The sequence below is a fragment of the Amphiprion ocellaris genome, chromosome 19 (assembly GCF_022539595.1).
Source record: "Amphiprion ocellaris isolate individual 3 ecotype Okinawa chromosome 19, ASM2253959v1, whole genome shotgun sequence".
Lineage (NCBI taxonomy): Eukaryota > Metazoa > Chordata > Actinopteri > Pomacentridae > Amphiprion > Amphiprion ocellaris.
The window spans coordinates 32,220,219-32,239,700 of NC_072784.1; the positions used below are offsets into that span (position 1 = coordinate 32,220,219).

Consider the following 19,482-nt stretch of genomic DNA (forward strand, 5'->3'; position numbering starts at 1 on the left):
TTCACAGCAGAAGTCATGAAAAGTAGACGATATTTTTCATGTTTTACACAAATGTTGCTGCGACTAAAGGTACAAGATGCACAATGAAAGTGAGAAATCTGTGAATGGTTGTTTTGGGTTATAATGAAGAACAATCAGCTGAATGTAGAGTTTAAATCACTTTAACTTTATTCACAGTTAAATATCAGTTTATCCGTTGGAATGTGTTCAGCAGCCTTATACAACATCCATGAAAGAAGCTGACAAAAGGTTATAATGTTTTTATTTATTTATTTTTAGAAGGTTCACTTGTTTCAATTTAGTGCAGGTTTATCTAGACCAGGGGTGTCCAACATGCGGCCCGCAGGCCAAAAGTGGTCCTCCAGAGGGTCCAATCCGGCCCTCAAAGTGTAAAAACTACAGAGAAGACATTAACTGCAGATTGTAAATTAGTAAAACTATACATTTAAAATCATTTCTAGACCATGACAAGTTGATTGGATCAGAAAGTAAAATACTAGATTGTTCATTGTTCTTTTGTCGCTTTGTGTCTCGTTTTTGTAATATTTTGTCTTGTTTTTATCTAATTTCTTGTCATTTTGGTTCATGTTTTTGTCATTTTGTGTTGTCTATTTTTTTGTCATTTTGTTTCTTGCTATTGTCATTTTTTGTCTCGTTTTTGTCGTTTGTCCATTTTTTTGTCACTTTGTAACTTTGTCTATTTTTTTGTCTTTTGTTTTGTTTCATGCTGTTTGTCCAATTTTTGTAATATTTTGCCTTGTTATTGTTGTAAAATCCTCTATGGTTCAGTTCCAGATGACTAAATGTTGTGTTCCTTTGTAGACACTCTGTGATCTGGAAGTTGTAATGTGGAAATGATAAACTGAGGCTGAATGTTGATGAAACTGAATTAATTTTTCTTAAGAAATTTCAGTTTGATCATAATATTTTGTAAAAAGATAATTCCTTACATGTGAACATTTTCAGCACTAAAACAAAGGAACCATTAGGAGTTGTGGTTATTTATAGTTTATTATGCTGTGATTTTACTGGTCTGGAACACTTGAGATCAAACTGGGCTGAATGCGGAACCTGAACTAAGAGGAGTTTGACTCCAATGGTTTTCAGGATAAAGAGGTCACAACATCCCAGGCCACTTCAGTAGTAAGGTGAAGATCTTACTCTACTAGATGTCTTTTAAAGTGAAACCCAATAAATCCAATAATATCCTGTTTTAACAGGAAGAAAGCTCTGGCAGAACCAGGCAGAGGGAGGATGGCCGTCTGCCTCGACCAGCCGGCGTGAGGTGAATAGAAAACACAATCATGTAAATAACATGTAATAAACAACAACAACAAAAAAAGGAGAGAGAAATTGTTACAAATCTTTTATTAAGATATTCATTACTTAATCCATTTTTGACATTTTCTCTATGATTTGTATTTATTTATTTTACAGTCGTTAATGTGCAATTACCTTTGATAATGTCGGGTCACAGTTACAGGGCTTTCACAAAGTTATTGGCACTTGGAACACAGAAAGAAGAGGATGAGCGGTACAGGAGGTCCACTGGTGCTACAGGGTTACAGAGGGCAAGGAGCAGGGGCAATGGGCTGACCATTTACTGCACAGGCTGTGAAGAAGCACTGTTTCTGGGTAAATATATACCTCATGCTGCGAGTGCACAACAAACAATCTATGTGTGCGTCTATATATAATATACAGTATTTATCTATACATGTATATAATCATATTTATATATGTACTGTTTAGTGACAAAAGGTTCCCCATGCCGTGCCACACCTTATCCATTCAAGTGTGTAGGTCTACATGTTGTGTGTAAACAAGCTACAGAAGGTACAGTCTGCTTTTGAATGGGCTGGAAAGAAAAAAAGAAATGCTTTCTGTTCTCAAAGTAAAACAGACTCACACCTACTGGAGATGAAGCGCTGTGCAACGAGGCTGAGCGAGGGACTTTCTGGACATCGGAGAGGTTAACGTTTACTAGAATGGCCCTGAAAGCTGAATAAATGTAAAATTCCTGTCGTGTATCGGAACCACACTTATTTCCACTCAAGACATCGCAGCGTATTGTTGCTCTGAACCAGTGTTTAACAGCAGCTTATGAGGTGCAACAGCAGGTTATTTTCACCAGTATAACAGGCCAGATTAAAGCCCAAAGTGTACCCAGCTGGGCCACTTTTTACCCCAGGGTATACTCTGGCCTGGGCCGGTTTATACTCCGGGGGCTGGAATAGTCTATCCCAGAATATGCCACATGTAAAACAAGATTATATCACATATTTAGGTAAACATACAAGGACATATTATGCTGATATGAGGATGGATTTTTGGAGCGCAGATCAAGTCAATCAAAGACAATACAAAGAGATATTAAACTGAAATCTGCTAAACAGAAACAGCTGGAAGTAACACCAGCCAGTGTGGATGTTCTTTCATAATGTTTTGCTTAAATTTTTCTTGGTTTTCAATTCAGTTTTTCCTTTGATTTGAACTCTTTTAATTGTATTTAGCTCAAGGACATTCTAGTTATGTTGTTTCATAATGATTTACTTGCTGAGCATACCTCTTTGTAAAAATAAAACCCTAAATAATTGAACAATTCAGAGTTTAACATGCTTAATCTTTATGTGTTGACGGTATAAACTGGCTGGGGGGTTATCTGGCCTGTTACACCGGGTCCTTCCTGTGTTTGGGCTGACGAACACGGCTTCCTTTGATAATTTAGCACTCGTCAGTGACTCAGAATACAAGTCACTTTGTAGCATGACTTCAGCAAGAATCCATGCTTTAAACAAATCTTTATTTTCTTTCAGCTCTCGACTTCTAAACACTGCACTGTCATGCCCTCTCTGCAGATACGTATCATAATTCATTTGGAACCACCTAAAACCGCCGCTTTGCCTCTCTCCGAAACACATGAATAAACTTGTGGAAGTGAAACACAACACCAGCTGCATGAAGGACAGAAAGCACAACAGTCTTCAGAGATACTGTAGAGGTATGTGGGGGAGGTGGTGCATCGACAGTCAGACGCTAAGCTGAGGTTGTTCTGTTATTACTGAATACTCACAAGGTACTGCATTATTTGATCTGTCCATAAATCTCCCAGTTAAACCACCAAAAGTCAAGTCATCCTGTAATGTTAAACTCTAATAAAAATAGGTTGCGCTATGATGCATCCGTCCTGCTTGGAGTTATTGTTTGTCTGTAGGACTGAGAGCACTTTCCTTGGATAGGAAGCATTTATTCCTCCCTAGCTTTTACTCCGTACCCATCTTCAGAAAAATAGAACCTTTTTGAAAATGCCTTTCCAGAAGGAGAAAGTAATCAGTCATCTCAGTTAAAGAACACATTCCCAGTCAAACCCTGACGACTTCCATTTTTATCCACCTGGAACAGGAATATAGAATCTCCTGTACTGACTCCACACATCAACGTTTAAAAGGTTCCTAGCAAACACCAACTATCACATAAATTTTTTAAAAAAGTTTCTCAATCATCCAGCAACAGAAAGAAGGAAGAACACTTGGGATTTAACTCAACAGTCTTCTTGATTATTTACAGCAGCAGTTTGTGCCACATCTAAACAAGAAACACAAGCAGGCATGGAGAGAAAAAAAATACGACAAATTCCACCTTAAGGGGTTTGATTGCTACACAAGTTTCTCAAAAGGTGCTTGAACCACTGGTTCTTCTCATTAAGGTGCAGAAACCACTCCTCTACTGCTCATGGAAGGTGCAAAATCATTTCAAACTCCACTTTGAATTTCCAGATTAAAGAGGTGGTGCATCGGATACATGAATAAACGACAAACCAACGGACAGCCGCACAAACAGACTCGCCTTCTTCACCAAACCTTAAAGCCCATTTGCTCTAAGCAGCATCCCCTCCTCACTGTACCCACCCACTTCTGCTCATCGATTTCATTTAAAAGGCACATTCCAATATCCCGTTTTATTCCTGGTGACGTCTCCATTTGCACAAAACGTCACTAGTTTGTTTTCATTTTTCTCTTTTCAATAATTTTAGCACAAAGACTAAACTAGCTGAGTTGTCAGATAAATACAACCTATAAATTTCTACAAGCGATCTTCAGAATTATGGGCCAATGTCTTATCAAAAGAGACGAATGTTGCAGGTTCACAATCTAACAAGACACTGATATCACAGACACAGTCAAGCCAGCTCAAGCAGCCTTATTATTCCTTTAAAGTGAGTGAACAGAAGATGAAATGTGTCAAATTTAGCAATTCAACTGCTCATTCCATCACTTTCACTGTAAGATAAAAGTAAATGACAGAGGTTCCTATGATCAGACTGCTTTATTATACTCATGCAAAAATAGCACTTTAACCTTATTCCACAACACCTCTTTCAATAAAAGCTGAATATCGAGATTTTAAAACAATCCCTCTCACTCTCTCTGCTCACACCATTCCAGGCATGGGCACTAGTATAAATATAGTCTGTCTTCTAAAAATATGACCATCTTTGATTACCTGTTGCCCTTCAGTTTACTTTACAATCATCTGAGTAAAAAGCCTTCTCTCTGGATCACTCCTTTCAGTTCGTAGACAGAGGAACATGCTAGAAATGTAGAAAACAGAGAAAGTGACATATTTGTAGAAGACACCGCACAGTGAAACACTCAGTGAGATTCTCTGGTCTCAGGTAAGGTGAGGTGGGTTGAAGGGTTCTTGCAGGGTGATGAGTGGAAGATGCGAGGGGAGGAAGAACAGGTAGTGTTAATTTGTTTTAATAATGGATCTACTTTTAGACTGAGCTCCTTTCCCGAGGCTGGAATACAAGTTGTCACGCTTGCATAGAGAGAAATGCCACCGACGCTTACATTCGCCACACTGGTCAGCTTTCCTCCCATCCCTCCTCCTCAGGCCGCCCTGGTAACTCCTCCCACCACCACCTGCACCTCAGGGAATGTATTTAATCTGCAACAGTGGATGCGCTTACACACCTTAAAAAGACAAGGGGAGGCAGAGGGCAGTTAGGAGCAAACTCAAACACCCCCTTACGCTCTCCCTTTTCTCCACTAACTCCATCATACAGTCATAAAGCAAAAAGATTTAAGTTTTCACGTCCTGGTTACATCGAGGCGTCGACCCCTAGCAGTGTAGTATAGACAGTCAAGATGTGAGAGATCAGCCAAAGAGTGAGGAGGCAAGCACAACTGGGGAATACTGGTATGTGCGTCATCAAAATTCAACCTTCCCCCACCCTGGACACAATGTTCAAAATAACGGTCCTCCGTCCCCGCCCACGCCAGGTAGCGATTCACCTGACGAGCCGCCCGACTCCATGCCGGCAGCACCGTTGGCCTCCAGCGAGGCCGGGTCGAAGGCCGGATCGGATCCCAGGGCGTCGTCTTCCGTCTTGACGCCGTCGGGGAGGAAAGCTGTGTAGGCGTCGCTCTCGGCCATCAGTAGCTTCAGTTTGGGTATCCAGCTCTTGCGGACCACGCGGCGGGCGTTGGTGCACATGTCAGCGGCGATGGCGTTCATCTCGCTCTCTTTGAAGCTGGTGGCAAAGTTCTGGCAATAAACTGGAGAGAGGAAGGAAAACACACAGCTAGGCTGACAGTGAACCACAAAAACAACTAACAACAACTAACCTACCATCCATCCACTACAGGAGGTCCTCGGTTTACGACGTCCTCGACCTACGGCATTTCATTGTTACACTGGAACTGGTTATGTAGAACTAGTTGACAAGCGGAGTGGATGAATACGTTGTCACATGGCGCTAAAAGACGGCTTTGTTTCCATTCTCCGGTTGTACACCACTTTGGATTGTGCTACATTCACTAACTTTTTGCCCTTCATTATGGTTCCCAAACGTAACTCAGACTCTTCCGATGCTTGGAAGAAAAGGAAAGCCGTCTCCATGGAAGTGAAATTAGACAGAATAAAACGCTCAAGTTGTAAAAACAGTGCAACATGTTCTGTTATCTTCTTGTAAAATGATTCATACATGCATGAAAGTCGTTGGTATTTATGACTTTTCAGAATAACTGATAGATATCGTGATGCACGGAACGGCTTTATTTACATTTTTGCCAGAGTTGCAACTTATGGCGAAAATTGACTTATGTCGAGCCGTAGGAATGGAACTCTGACATAAGTCGAGGACCCCTGTATCTATACACCATTTATTCCTCATTAGGGTCGCGGGGGGCTGGAGTCAGGTAACAGTCTATCACAGGTTCACCTGGACAGGTAACAGTCTATCACAGGTTCACCTGGACAGGTAACAGTCTATCACAGGTTCACCTGGACAGGTAACAGTCTATCACAGGTTCACCTGGACAGGTAACAGTCTATCACAGGTTCACCTGGACAGGTAACAGTCTATCACAGGTTCACCTGGACAGGTAACAGTCTATCACAGGGTCACCTGGACAGGTAACAGTCTATCACAGGGTCACCTGGACAGGTAACAGTCTATCACAGGGCTACACAGAGACAAACAATCACACTCACATTCACACCTACAGAATCACTAATTAACCTCAGCATGTTTCTGGACTGTGGGAGGAAGCTGGAGAACCTGGAGAAAACCCAGCAGGAGAACATGGAGACTCCATGCAGAAAGATTCAATTCAATTCAATTTTATTTATATAGCGCCAATTACAGTCAAATTGTCTCCAGACGCTTTACAGAACCCATATGCCTGAACCCCCAGAGCAGCCCTAAGGAGACAGTGGCAGGAAAACACCCTTTTAACAGGGAAAAAAACCTCGAGCAGAACCTGGCTCTAATGTGGGGGGAACCATCTGCTGCTGGCCGGACGGGTTGAGAGGGACAGAAGAGGTAGAGAGGTAGAGATAGAGGGATAGAGGTAGAGGGATGGAGGTAGAGGTAGAGATAGAGAGGTGGGGGGGACACAAGGACCATAAAACACACAGTATAATACATGCATGATAAGACAGATGATACATGCAAAGTACAACTAACATGGAAACTGATTATAGTTTACTGCTATGGTGTACGGCTCTGGCATTAAATATACTACATATATAGCTGGTGGTAAATTCAAAAATATGTAGATGAGCAAATCAAGAAATCAAGTATAGCAAGGTAGTAAGTAGATTGGTGGAAATGAGCAGCTGGAGGTGGGAGAACAACCACACATGGCCAGGAAGGCCGGGACACGAACCGGGGATCTTCTAGCTGTAAGGCGACAGTACTAACCACTGATGTACCGTGCAGCCCACCTATCATCTATTACTGCTATTTTCTTAAACTTAATATATAATTGCTCTCTTCTTCTCACATCCTTTGATCAACTGTCACACGAGGCAGATGCTTCATAAAATGCAGATTTTAAATGTATTCTATGTGTAGATTCAGAATGGCTGCTGCATGCACAATTAGAAAAAGAAGTGGTTGACTTTCCCTCATCAGCTTCTTCTTTAAATCAGCACTTTACGCCTTTACTTCTTGAAATTCTCCTCTGTTATATTCCAACTATTAAAATCATGGCAGATCATTGTTTGCTCTACAGGCGGGTTCATAATCTCATATAAACAGCTGTCAACTCAATCGTCCAGCTCTTCTGTCAGTTTTAGATGTTTACTATTTTAAACCTTATCATTATTCTACAACATGACGTATGTTTTACAGCCCCAACCTGTGCTGTGACCCCAACTAAGAACTGTTGTTTTCTGATGAGAGAAATACATGTGACTCAATGAGTGATTCTTTTTTCCACTGAGATTCTGACATAACATCACCTACATGCAAAGCAGAATATCCCACCCAGGCATCTTCATATACGTATAAAATAATAATTTGTGTCTGATGTGTTTGACATTCTGAAAGTTTCATCTTTGCCAACTCCCTCATTAAAACTCAGCACTAAAAGATTATTCTTAATGTATGTGAAACACAAACTTCATGTCTCCAAATTCTTGTACTTTCAGTACAAAGATTTAAAAACTTGTGTGAAATTCACATATATCTATATATATTTATACAGTTAAAGACAAATATTTAAGAAAAACAACATAAAAATACAGAAGGAAAATAGCGTTTCTGCTAACTCGCGTGCATTTACATTGTCAAAATGTTGATTAATGTACATTGTCCCTTTCTTAAAAATAAAGATTAAATAACATGGAGGGAGACTTTAAACAAGCTCAGATGCCAAATCTACTCCTGAGGAAGTGACAAAATCTGGACTGAACTAATAAATATCCTATATTTATACACAGTTTACATAATATTGCCAATTTAAAAGGGATAGTTTAACATTTTTGGCTGATTTATATGAGAAGACAGGCCTCTATCTGTCTCAACTGTGTGTTAATTCACATTTTTACTCACTGTGGGCTCATTTTCACTGTAACCTCTACAGAAACAGCACGATCATGGCTAGAACTCATTTTACAAAAATCTAAATAAGCTGGAATGAATATGAACCACATTTTTACAAATATTGAAAACATACTATACACGTGTTTCCACACAGCCTGTAGTTCAGTCGAATAGTCCACAAATTTTTGTCTCATGACTGTTGGTTGGAGCCGAGTCTCTCATAGCCTCCTGGATGCACCAAGGACCACACAATTTTTAGGTTTTTACAGAATTAGGTTAGAGCAAACTGCTTACTTTATGCATTTTTATTTAATTTTTTATTCTGATAAATGGAGAAGATGTATTAAAGACGTGATGCCTGTCAAACCTGCAGGTGGATTCTGGGTAATCAAAGGGTTAAATATAAGATCAGAGCCATTTAAAGGACAGACAGGAGAGACGGATCTCTTGAAAGATTCCCTCCTGTCAAATCTGCTTTTACTAATGAGATGTACGGAAGTGAGTTCATCTTCACGAAGCAAGCCAGAGCTTCACTGAGCTACTGCAGGAGATGCTCATGACTTCTGTTTAAAGCAGACGCTGTGTACATCCAGAAAGCAGCATTTCTTCTGGAGGTTGTCTGCATTTAGCTGCAGGCTGAATGTTGCTATCTAGTGGTCGCTGTGAGTTACTGTCTGTTGCTAATCATGAGGGTGCAAATAATCTCCCATTTGCATTAAAAAAATACCACAAACTGGCACTTTTTACTGTTTAAGGAAGTGGAGCAAGTCATAAATTCAGCAGCAACGTGTGTCAGAGTGAAAACATGCTACGTTCATGTGCAGTATGGATGCATGAATCTAAATCTGACAACCAAAAGCATGAACTGTCTGCATGGCTGTGGACCGACACCCTCAGACAGACTCACATTTGACGGCGTGCAGCACTCTGTTGTCCAGGGGTTTGCGACTCGGATCGTTGGTGGACGAGCGGATGCCGGTTCCACAGCTGTTGGCCAGAGTGTTCCTGATGCAACCAAACAAGAACAGAGGAAAACTAAAATAGTTGCTTTATCCCTCTTATGATAGCAGACAGAAAAAACTACTTTAATTTCTATATTCAAACTAAGCCTTTCTTCTAACTTTACATGAAACACTGGAATAAATAGACTCAGCCAGCACAGGAGGAAGGAACAAACCTGTCAAAGAAGGCGGCCAGCAGCCTCCTCAGCAGCACCTTGTGTCTGGTCCCTGCGCTCACATGACAGTTCATTAGCTGGGCTCGTGATATATACACAGAAGTACCTGCAAAAAGGAAAGCAAACACAAAGAGTATGAACAAAAACTCTTTATTTGACAGCACCGGTCATCTATGAAGATTTATGGTCTCACTTTACGACATTTTGACCTTGTTCTAGTTTTCTGGGTCACATACAGCAACGATCAAATCTCTGCCGTCCTTTACTGGAACGAGAGTTTGTTTGTCTGGCGACGGCTCTGATTCATATCACATGGCAGCTGTAGCTGGGGAGCGAGGAGGCTGTGCTCCACTTAATGTCACACCTTTCAAGTTTATTGTTGCCTTAATGCCATCCTGACTTTCTTTTTCTCTTTGATTTTTCATGTGATCTACACTTCCAATTGTCAGTTTTGAAATTAAAAACAGTTTATTCATTTTCATATTATTATTCTGAATACATTTCTTGGATTTCTGCTTTTAATGATTTACCATTAAACCACTTGGCAATACTTGATTGGGATATTTCATATTTTGCTGTGTATTTTTCTTGCTTGTGCCACACACAGGCAGGAATGTAAAGTGAAGGTGTAATCCAGGCTGTAAGGTAACAGAGATATAGTGACAGGACGTCCTTGACATAAACACTGAGTCACATGTGTGTTACGGCGGCCGGCATGCCCACACCAAGCCCAGTCACCTGAGGACAGCTTCCTCTAAATGTGCCCTTTGCCTCGTCCTGTATAGATCCCCTGAATGAAGTGAACTGGGCAGACTGCAGCATGATTACTGTGATAATAACAGTAAACATGCAATTCATACAGACTCACAACAAGGTTATAAAATGCTTTACTGAGCTGAACTGGGATTAAAATAACACTAAGATAAAATGGAGTAAAACATCCAACAGTAACTAAGATTAAAAAAATTATATTAACCAAAGAAAATAATAGTGAGTAGTTACTATGTTTATGTGCTAACATTAATAAAAACGCTGTAATAAAAAGGTGTTACTAATTCTGCAGGCTTGTTGAGCAGCATTTAAACTGCCACATAAATCATGATGTGCTTTCAAGGTAACCAGTAAAACACTAAAGTTAGCTTGATGACTTTTATGGCTTTGTCCTAAAATTATTCATTAAAAGCTGAGAATCTGAATCCTAAAATAGCCGAAGGCAAGAGACCGTTCATTGGTTTACATCTGAATTACAATAATCTAACAATAATCCGATATAAACATCTATCTCTGCATTCTCTAGATTAAGTCAAGAGGAAAAACGTGATTTTTCAGCTGATAAAAATATAATCAAATTACTTCTCTTAGGTGATTTCAAACAAAAGGTCTCTGGAGCTGAGATTATTTAGTAAAATCTAGATAGAACTGGAAGGAGTTTGTTTTAACTTAGTTGTGAAAATTGTGCGATATCCATCCATTCATACCCGTAACTACGCCCTTCTTTCAGCACACAAACCTGAGACTAACTCCAGTTTCTCAGCAGGGTCTCCTTCCTCGTACAGTTTGGGATGACAGCGGTTTCCTATCTGAGCGATGAGTTCTGCAGGAAGACAGGTGAGATCTCTTCCTCGCATCCGACCCCGAGTCTCCGTGTGGTCTGGTAGAGCCTCGACACGCTCACCAGCTGCTGAAGGAACCCCAGAAAGCAAACATTACAATAAACCCCCTCATGTTTACACACAAATACATATTTAGTGCTCACAATCCTGCACCACAATGTGGAACAGAAGACTATATTAAAGCTGTATTCTCTGCACAAACCAGGAGTACAAACAGAAACTACTGTGGATCAACTTCATCTAATATGGAGCAACTTTAAATTTAGTACACTACCATTGAAAAGTTTGGCGTCACTTAGAAATGATTACTTTTGAAAGAAAATCTTTTTTTTTTTTTTTTAAACTTTTGCAGGCTCGTGTCTGTGTGTGATGATGCTACCTGCAGCTCCCATGTTGAGCATGCTGTACATGGTGTACATGTTGCAGATTTGCCTATACTGCTCTTCAGCACATTCTTCTGTCCCCTCCTCCTCTTCCTCATCGTCATGGTAGCTGATGGGTGAGTCACTAGCGTAGGTGCTCAGGGTGCCGGGACTGGCGCCCTCTGACATGCCCAGCACCGCTGCAGAGCTCCCGTTGGCGCCGGCAACCATCCCCGCCAGGCTGGTCGTGGTGGCGCCCATCCCCATGGCCAGTCCGAGGGCCCCGGGGCTCTGGATGGCGCTGCCCCGCACCGCCTCCTGGGAATACCGGGCCGCCTTCCTGGCCCCGCCCCCTCCTCCCGAGCCGACCCCGCCTCCATCTCGGCTGCTGCCCCCCTCCCACAGCCGCTTGGCCACCGGAGTGCACACCACGGAGTACGGAGCGGCCGCTTCCGGCTGGCCGGCCGGCTGCTCCGTCTTCACTCGGGACACCAGAGGCAGCGGCGTCAGGCAGGAGGCCGGCCGGGCTGCACTGGTACCGGTCTGTGTTACTGGGCTCTGGGGCTCCGAGGTCGGGGCCTCCTCTGCATGAAGGCCCTGGGAGTCACAGCTGGGAGAGGACACCTGGAAATGAAGGTAGACATCAGCGCTGTGTTAGCAGACACCACCACTAAGACCAGGAGTTACAAACTCATTCTGGTTCAGCTTCTACATTCAGCCACATTTGGTCTCAGTAAAACCACAGCATAAAAACCAATAAATATCCACAACTCCTAATGTTTTCTTTGTTTTAGTTCAAAAAAGTACCTTCTGAAAATGTTCACATTTAATGAATTATCTTTTTGCAAAACATCATGAACAACCTGAAATCTCTTAAGAAAAATAAATTCAATTTCAACAACATTCAGTCTCAGTTGATCATTTCCACATTACAACTTCCAGATCACAGAGTATCAACAAAGGAACACAACATTTAGTCACAGCTATCTGGAACTGAACAATATAGTATTTTACTTTATGACCAAAACAACTTCAGATCTAGAAATTTATAAAATTTACATTCATGTCCACACCAGTGCAGTAATCCTAAGCACCACCAAACACACTACAGTGGGAACTGTTAAGGAAGAAGGTTCAGTTACTGCCCTGCCTGTGAAATTTAGACATAAAAAATACATTCAGTTGTGACAGTGCAGTGGACAAATGTAAAATAGAGATACTCTTACTGAAAAATTGCAATTTATGTCGTCTCCGTAGTTTGTACACTTTACAAAGTCGTACTGCGGGCCGGACTGGACCGTCTGTAGGGCCGGTTTTGGCCCACGGGCCGCATGTTTGACACCCGAGTATTAAATGGCCACATTTTATGGTGCCGTGATTTCAGCCATCGGAAATGATACAACTGAGCAGCCTTGGAGGAGTGCTGCTCTCTGACTGCTTTTCTAATTTTGGTGAAAGTGTTTAGTTTGTCCTGTTTCAGCTCAGAGGCTTCAATATTATTGATCTCAGTGGCATTAGATTAGGTTTGTGTGTTTATGCATGTTGAAGACTTAAAAAATGATAAAAAAACTAACTTTTCCAACTTGTTCCTGCTTTTCTGCTCCTAAGTTTCTCCTCTGAACTCTTTGGCTTTACCTTCAGGAAGAATTCAGTGCCTTTTTCCATGATCTGTTGGATCTGCAGGAAGCCGGCAGTGTACATGAGGAGGAACTGGTCCCCCACCGTCATGCTGAGACGCCCCGTGTAGCAGAAAGCCAGGATCTGCTGGAAGCTCTGGGGCTGGACAGCCGGTGGGAGCTCCACGACGGTCGGGCTCGCCTCAATGCTGCCGCCTTCACCATTGCTGCCGCTGCTGAAAAGATCCCGGAAATAAGAACTGCTGGCGGCCAGAACAGCTCGATGAGCCTGACAGGAAGGGAAATACAAGGATAGAGCCGCTTAGGACTAGGAAGTGTGATATTTCAGGTATTTATCAATCCACATTAACAAATATATTAAAGGCACATTTGCTTAAATCAGTTTTAGCACAAAGCTGTTGATATTTCTGAGAGCTGGTTTTGCACTTTCCATCCAAAACAAAAAAGCATTTCTTCTTTTTGTTATTCAGAATATTAATAAGTAAAATACAGTGTGTTCTTGACAGAAATAGTAATCAAATTAAACAAAGAATACAAAGATACCGTGCCAGTTTTTGGCAATTTAAATTCAGTAAGTATTTAAATATTGACTATTGTTCGCTGCTCAGCTGGTGATTTGATTTATATATTGATTTAGTGGGTCTGAAATAAAACCCTGATTTGGAGTTCTCTTGTTGTTCTTGAAGAGAAAGCCATAATTTAAGCACGAGATCACTTAGTCTTACAGCTACTGAATTTTAGAGCCTATAGATTTAAACATTTAAACATTATTCATTGTTGTCCACTGGAGTGACAAACTAGAAAACGAGTGAAGGGAAAATGTTTTCCTCTGCATATGATTTAGGCATTTCACCGTTTGTTTACAGCAGAAAAAACATCTAACCAACACACAAATCTGAATGATGCATCGTCAGCCGCAGTTACACACAAAAAAACCCCAAAAACTTCCCCTACAACCGTCCAAACAGGACTTCTGTTAAAGAATAATGGCTTTCAGTCCAAACAGAGCCACAGGACAGTCTACACTCATGTCTTGATTTCTCCAGTTTTAACGTCTAATCGCTGGAGAAGAAGCAGGAAGTTGACGTTTGATGGGTACCTTGAAGGTGTGGCCTTTGACCACCACGGAGACATCGCAGTAGAGGCCCTGCAGACGCTGCTCGTTCAGACACTCTAAAACGTTGTTGCCAAAGTTTGGGATCGCCATCTGGAGGGTCTGGGCCATGGTGCGCCGACGCACACCACCAACGGTCTGGATGGGAAGACAGAGACGGAAAGGGATAAACAAAGACAACAAAAAAGAAGGAAAGTAGACGAATGCTCTGTCCACACATCTACACTAGCATCCAAAAGTTGGGGGGCATCCAGACAATTCCATGTTTTCCATGAAAACTCCTGCTTTCATTCATGTGCTAACAGAACTGCACATTGTTTCCTCATCATCGATGAGCCTTTCAACACCATTTCATAGCAGGTTGTTCTGTGATATTAAGGAGATGAGGATGAATATGTTTCTTAGGTTTAGAGAAATATGGTCTGTTGATATTTGGTATAAAACAAAATTACGAACGATCATCTTATAAAGGACAGATACAGTGTGGAACCTTATGTGAAGTAGAATTTAAAGCAAACATTTAAACCTGAGAGCTCAGTTACACTCAGGAACCATCAGCTGTAGAGACTGGGAGGTTTAAAGCTACTGTGTTTATTTTGATTTCTTTAGTGTAGATGACCATGAGAAACTAGAGTTATGCTTTAGAAAGGGAACCTTTCTCATGGCAGAATCTCTTTTCCTGGCCTGAGATAAAAGGAAACATATTCAGTTCGAGAACTGAGCAGCAGAATAATGTGTGTTTTGGACGTATCGCTGCAATGCTGTGTGCATGACAGAAAAATAAAGAAATCAATCAATAAATCACTAGCTAACACAATGTAACATTAGAACACAGGAGTGATGGTTGCTGGAAATGTTCCTCTGTACCTCTATGGAGATATTCCATTAAAAATCAGCTGTTTCCAGCTACAATAGTCATTTACCACATTAACAATGTCTACACTGGATTTATCATTCATTTCATGTTATCTTCATTGAAAAAAAATGCTTTTCTTTTAAAAATAAGGACATTTCTAGTTGAGCCTAAACTTTAGAGGTAGTGTATGTGCTAATAATGCAGCCTCAACATGCATGTTCAGGCTGCATTATTAGCACATACATGTGCATACTTAGATGCACATGTATGTGCCAATAATGCAGACAGTTTTGTATTGTTTGCACACTGACTGCTGCATAGTAATCCTACATAGCTTCAACACAAAGCCAGATCCTGTAAGTTTCCATGAGGAATGGAAGAATTTAACTTGTTAAAAATACACAACTTCTTTTTCTCCTGAGATTATTCAAATACTAACAGCAGAGCAGCTCAGAGTAACACTTTGGGTTACGCTGCTTCATCCACAGTTGCTTGCAGGATCGTGGGCCCAGCTGGCAGAACTTGGATAGGCCCATTCACAACAATGACAAAAACTGTTTTATCTTGTGCTGTATCTTTGGTGCGAGGAGCGTTTCAGCAGCCAATGTGAGGAGGAGGTGCGACCTAACAGGCCTACGTTACAAGACAGAAAGCTCAAAGAGAACAGACCTAAAGCAGAACAGGTGAGGAATGTCAGACTGCTGCATTAATAGACTCAATAAAACGGCTGACGGTCTTTCATTAGCTCAAACTAACTCCAATCATACACTAAACCTAATGGAAGTCAATTTTTATTACTCACATGGACAATTATTTACAATCAAATGCTTCCATTGTGGAGAAAAGCAGTCCTGAGGAAGAATTATGTCCTTTGGCATATCAACACATGCCACAAATACTTCTTCATGTCGTCCTACTGAGGCTCACAGGACGCTGGTGTTTAAAAGTAAGTTTTGTAAAACTTCTGTGGATAATCTACGTTGCATTAATCCTATACGTCACTTCAGTCTTGCAGCGGTTGTTGTTGCCAGAGGCAGGCTCAGTAAAAGCCTTTTTATTTTCTGTCTTCTGTGAGCTATAAAACCCCGTGTCCTTAGATAACTGGGTCACGTTGTGTTATTCTATGTGCAATAGCGTGTGTGTGTGTGTGTGTGTGTGGCCTAAACAAAAACCACATAGCATGTTTCCATTCACTTCAGTCAACAGTCAAAAGCAAACACCCCCTTGCCCTGTACTTCTGTAAGACTGCAGCTTTATGCCTGTCGATGTTAAATTAAAATGAACCAACGTTCCCTCTGCAGGGTCAGAGTGGAGCGCTGCTGGATGCTGTGAGGAAATGTAAACACTCTGGGAAAATATTGGATTTTAGCATTTCTCTGTATGCATTACCTCACACTGCTGGGATTCACATGATCCTATATGCCCTCTGTACCCTCAGCCGCTATATTAGCCCTACAATAAGAGAACACAACGGAGCCATTGTTCAGCCCACATGGCATTTCAGTGCCCACAAACCTTCACTTAAAGCAGAAGACCCGTCATATGTGTGTTCTTAGATACACAGATGAGCAAACAGCCTGCAGATGCATGCAGAGCTGGAGCTACGTTTCACAGAAGAGTTTCACCACTTAAAAGTGTTGCATGAATGCAAGCTGCACCCAGAGACACGCCAGCAGAGCTTACTATGAGAGCAAAGTGAGCGAAGGCCACCCTGTTGGAGGCAACACAACCAACTTTGGTGTGAGTGACTGATGAGGGCTGGAGCGAGCCACCCCATCATATCCAAAGCCTTTCATTTGGGACCTCGCCAAGCTGCAGGGTAAAGAGAAATGCTCTCTTTGTCTCCGTCTCACTCAAGCTCCCTCTCCCTCATACTAAAGCACAGATGCGCACACACAAACTCAAACAAACCCACAAAAGGCACACTGAGTCACACACAGACATTAGACAATACTGCTTGTTTACAGTTTGGCGAGCCGCAGTAAGCACACATGCATAAAGACACTGAGAGCTGGGTGTGTTTGCACAGTTTGCCCTGACAGTCAGAGAGAATGTGACTGAATGTACGTGTGTGTGTGTGTGTGTGTGTGTGTGTGTGTGTGTGTGCACTGAGGAGGGGCCTGCAGAGATGAGAGGGATCATCTCAGGTCCTTATTCCATTAAAACACACACAGAGTGCAGCAATGGCAGCAGAATGTTGCTGAAGATCTCCTGCAGAGCAGCATGAGGAGGGAAAGTAGGTCAAACATACTTAGAGGAACATTCAAATTTGTGGTGATGTGATGGGTCAGCTTTCAGACATATCTCACACGGCCTCCCTGCTTTCCAGTTAGTCCAGTTCTGCCACTGGAAGCAGCTTTTAGATGTGAGCTGTGATTACTGTGGAGTCATTGGTGCAGCTGGCACACAACGCATTCCCTCTATAGGCATTTCCTGGTTCTCATGTGCCCCTGCATGCATAGCTCAAGTCAGGACACACTCACAGGCCCCGTTCCTAGACAACAACCTGGATACCAAAGCATGCAAAGCCCCTGGAGTTGTCTCCATACGTGCAGAAATGTTGGGAAGGATGCGGAGCTCTTTAACACTCCGGGATGGGAGGAGGTGAGGAGGGGGACTCACGGGATGGCAGCGAGCCCCGGTGATACCCGGCTCAGGGCGACGGTGTGCTGCTGTTTACAAACGCCATTCAGGTAAATAAATGGAAGCCACACACCGGAATATCAGCCCGGTTCCCCGTCCTCGTGGTCTGCCGTGCGCTTTCGTGCCTCCGCAGCGGGCCTATGGGAGGCGGCTAACTGCTAAGCTAACAGCGGTGTTAAATATTTTGGGTTCGCCCTGGCGGCGCACCATCCACCTCAGCCCGGCTGCACAATGTCAAGCATTTCCGCGACAGAAGAAAAAAAGGAAAACCAAAAGAGACAAACACTTACTGCCTGAGCGGAGAGGAGCCGAGCTGCGACGCCGGTTTATCAAAGCGTCCCCCGAAAAATGTTGCTTATTTAAATATTTTGGTGATGGGGGAAATCGCTCCCCCTGCCATTCTCCATTCTACCGACATCAACAGGTCATCCCAGGACACGCAGCAGCTGAGGGCGAGCCAGACGGAACCAGTGCGGCACGGAGCGCAGGGGGGGCGGGAGCACAACAAGGCTCGATTCTTTGCAACCGGCGCTCGCAAAAAAACGGCCCGAAATCAAACCGAAAAGCACCAAAAACGCCTCCCGGCCGCTGCATTTTTGGGTAATTTCGTGAAGTTAGCTGCGTAAAAACAGCACACGTGCTGACAGAGTGTCATGATTAACCTGGAGAGGAAAAGTTTGGATCGTGCCAACCCACACCGACCCGTCCCCTCCAAGTTAGCCCAAACTTTAATTGTCCCGGATCTGCTGGACCGTTCATCATTCCGCGGTGCTAAATAATCCAACCCTCCCCCTCTTCCTCCTCCTCCTCCTCCTCCTCCGCTCCTCCGCTGCCGGTGGAAACTCAGACGACCCCGGGCGGGACGCAGCGCACGGCGGGCAACACGCACCGAGACACTCACCGCCGTCTGTCGCTGCGGGAAGCTGATGCGGAGCCGTCGGTTCACAGGAGGGGACGCGGCGCTCTCTCTCCCCGTTTGCTCGCCTCGCTCCGGGCAGCCATTCAGTGCGAGTCAAGCGGCGATAGCAGAGCCATCGAGGGCGGTACAGTATCCCAGGGGATTGCGGAACGCAGAGCCACTGATCGCACGGAGCAGGAGAGGAGGAAGACGAGCATGACGCGCTCGTCGTTCAATCGCATGATCGTTCGGAGCGCAGCCTCAATTTGGGGGAGACCTATCCCAGCGGTGGAGAGGGTTTGCGCATTGGCACAGCAGCAGCATCCTCTCTCTCTCTCCGCATATAGATTTGGGAAAAGTAGGCCGCGCACGGACTTATTTAACTTGAGTGAACTCGCATATAAAGTAGGAATAAAGCCGCGCCCTTGCTGGCAGTAAACAAGTGAAACTCTGTGCAGAATCCACCGATCACACCGACATGTTGGCCCGGGTTTACGGTGCGCATTATTTATGGCGCCTTATAGAACATGTTAGGACCCAACTGTAACCCAGACCTCAGCTTTGTCACCACTGTGGTATTCCAGTCATGTATGGACACATGAGAGTCACAGCATATATACATACATATTTCATAGGCCCGCAGAAAAATGGAAATTTCCTCGCTGGAGTCATGAATAAATGTAATTAAAGCAGCACATCCTCATGCATGGCAGCAGTGGAGGTCTGGACATGATACAACAGGATGAAATATGAAGCTCCTGGAATGTGAGGAAGCAGCAGCCCCATCATATTCAACAGTAGCATGGAAATATACACAACAAAAATACAAATACATGAGATCTTTTAT

The 19,482-nt window shown here is 43.0% G+C and overlaps 1 protein-coding gene across 4 annotated transcripts; it reads right to left on the minus strand.

Annotated features, from left to right (window-relative positions):
* Positions 1-1,352: 1,352 nt before the first annotated feature.
* On the minus strand, positions 1,353-18,987 carry LOC111587530 (nucleus accumbens-associated protein 1). Of its 4 annotated transcripts, none has more exons than XM_035942597.2 (8): positions 18,627-18,987; positions 14,224-14,376; positions 13,123-13,392; positions 11,505-12,111; positions 11,023-11,193; positions 9,513-9,618; positions 9,243-9,340; positions 1,353-5,561 (listed from the first exon to the last, which is right to left on the minus strand). In XM_035942597.2, the coding sequence occupies exons 2-8, from the start codon at positions 14,347-14,349 to the stop codon at positions 5,251-5,253; spliced, it is 1,689 nt and encodes a 562-aa protein (XP_035798490.1). In that variant the 5' UTR covers positions 14,350-14,376; positions 18,627-18,987; the 3' UTR covers positions 1,353-5,250. The 4 variants fall into 4 exon arrangements, with proteins under 4 accessions (XP_035798490.1, XP_054861299.1, XP_023153305.1 ...); XM_055005324.1 differs by having other exon boundaries at positions 11,023-11,190; positions 18,639-18,986; XM_023297537.3 differs by having other exon boundaries at positions 18,639-18,986.
* Positions 18,988-19,482: the final 495 nt, after the last annotated feature.

What these genes read in the sequence shown, in the direction of transcription:
- LOC111587530 (XM_035942597.2), bottom strand. Translation starts at nt 14,349, where the DNA reads ATGGCCCAGACCCTCCAGATGGCGATCCCAAACTTTGGCAACAACGTT. An exon ending in GCACTGAATTCTTCCTGAAG is followed by an intron (nt 12,112 to 13,122) that starts GTAAAGCCAAAG and finishes CTTCATTTCCAG; the next exon opens with GTGTCCTCTCCCAGCTGTGA. An exon ending in AGTGCTGCACGCCGTCAAAT is followed by an intron (nt 5,562 to 9,242) that starts GTGAGTCTGTCT and finishes TCCTCTCTCCAG; the next exon opens with TTTATTGCCAGAACTTTGCC.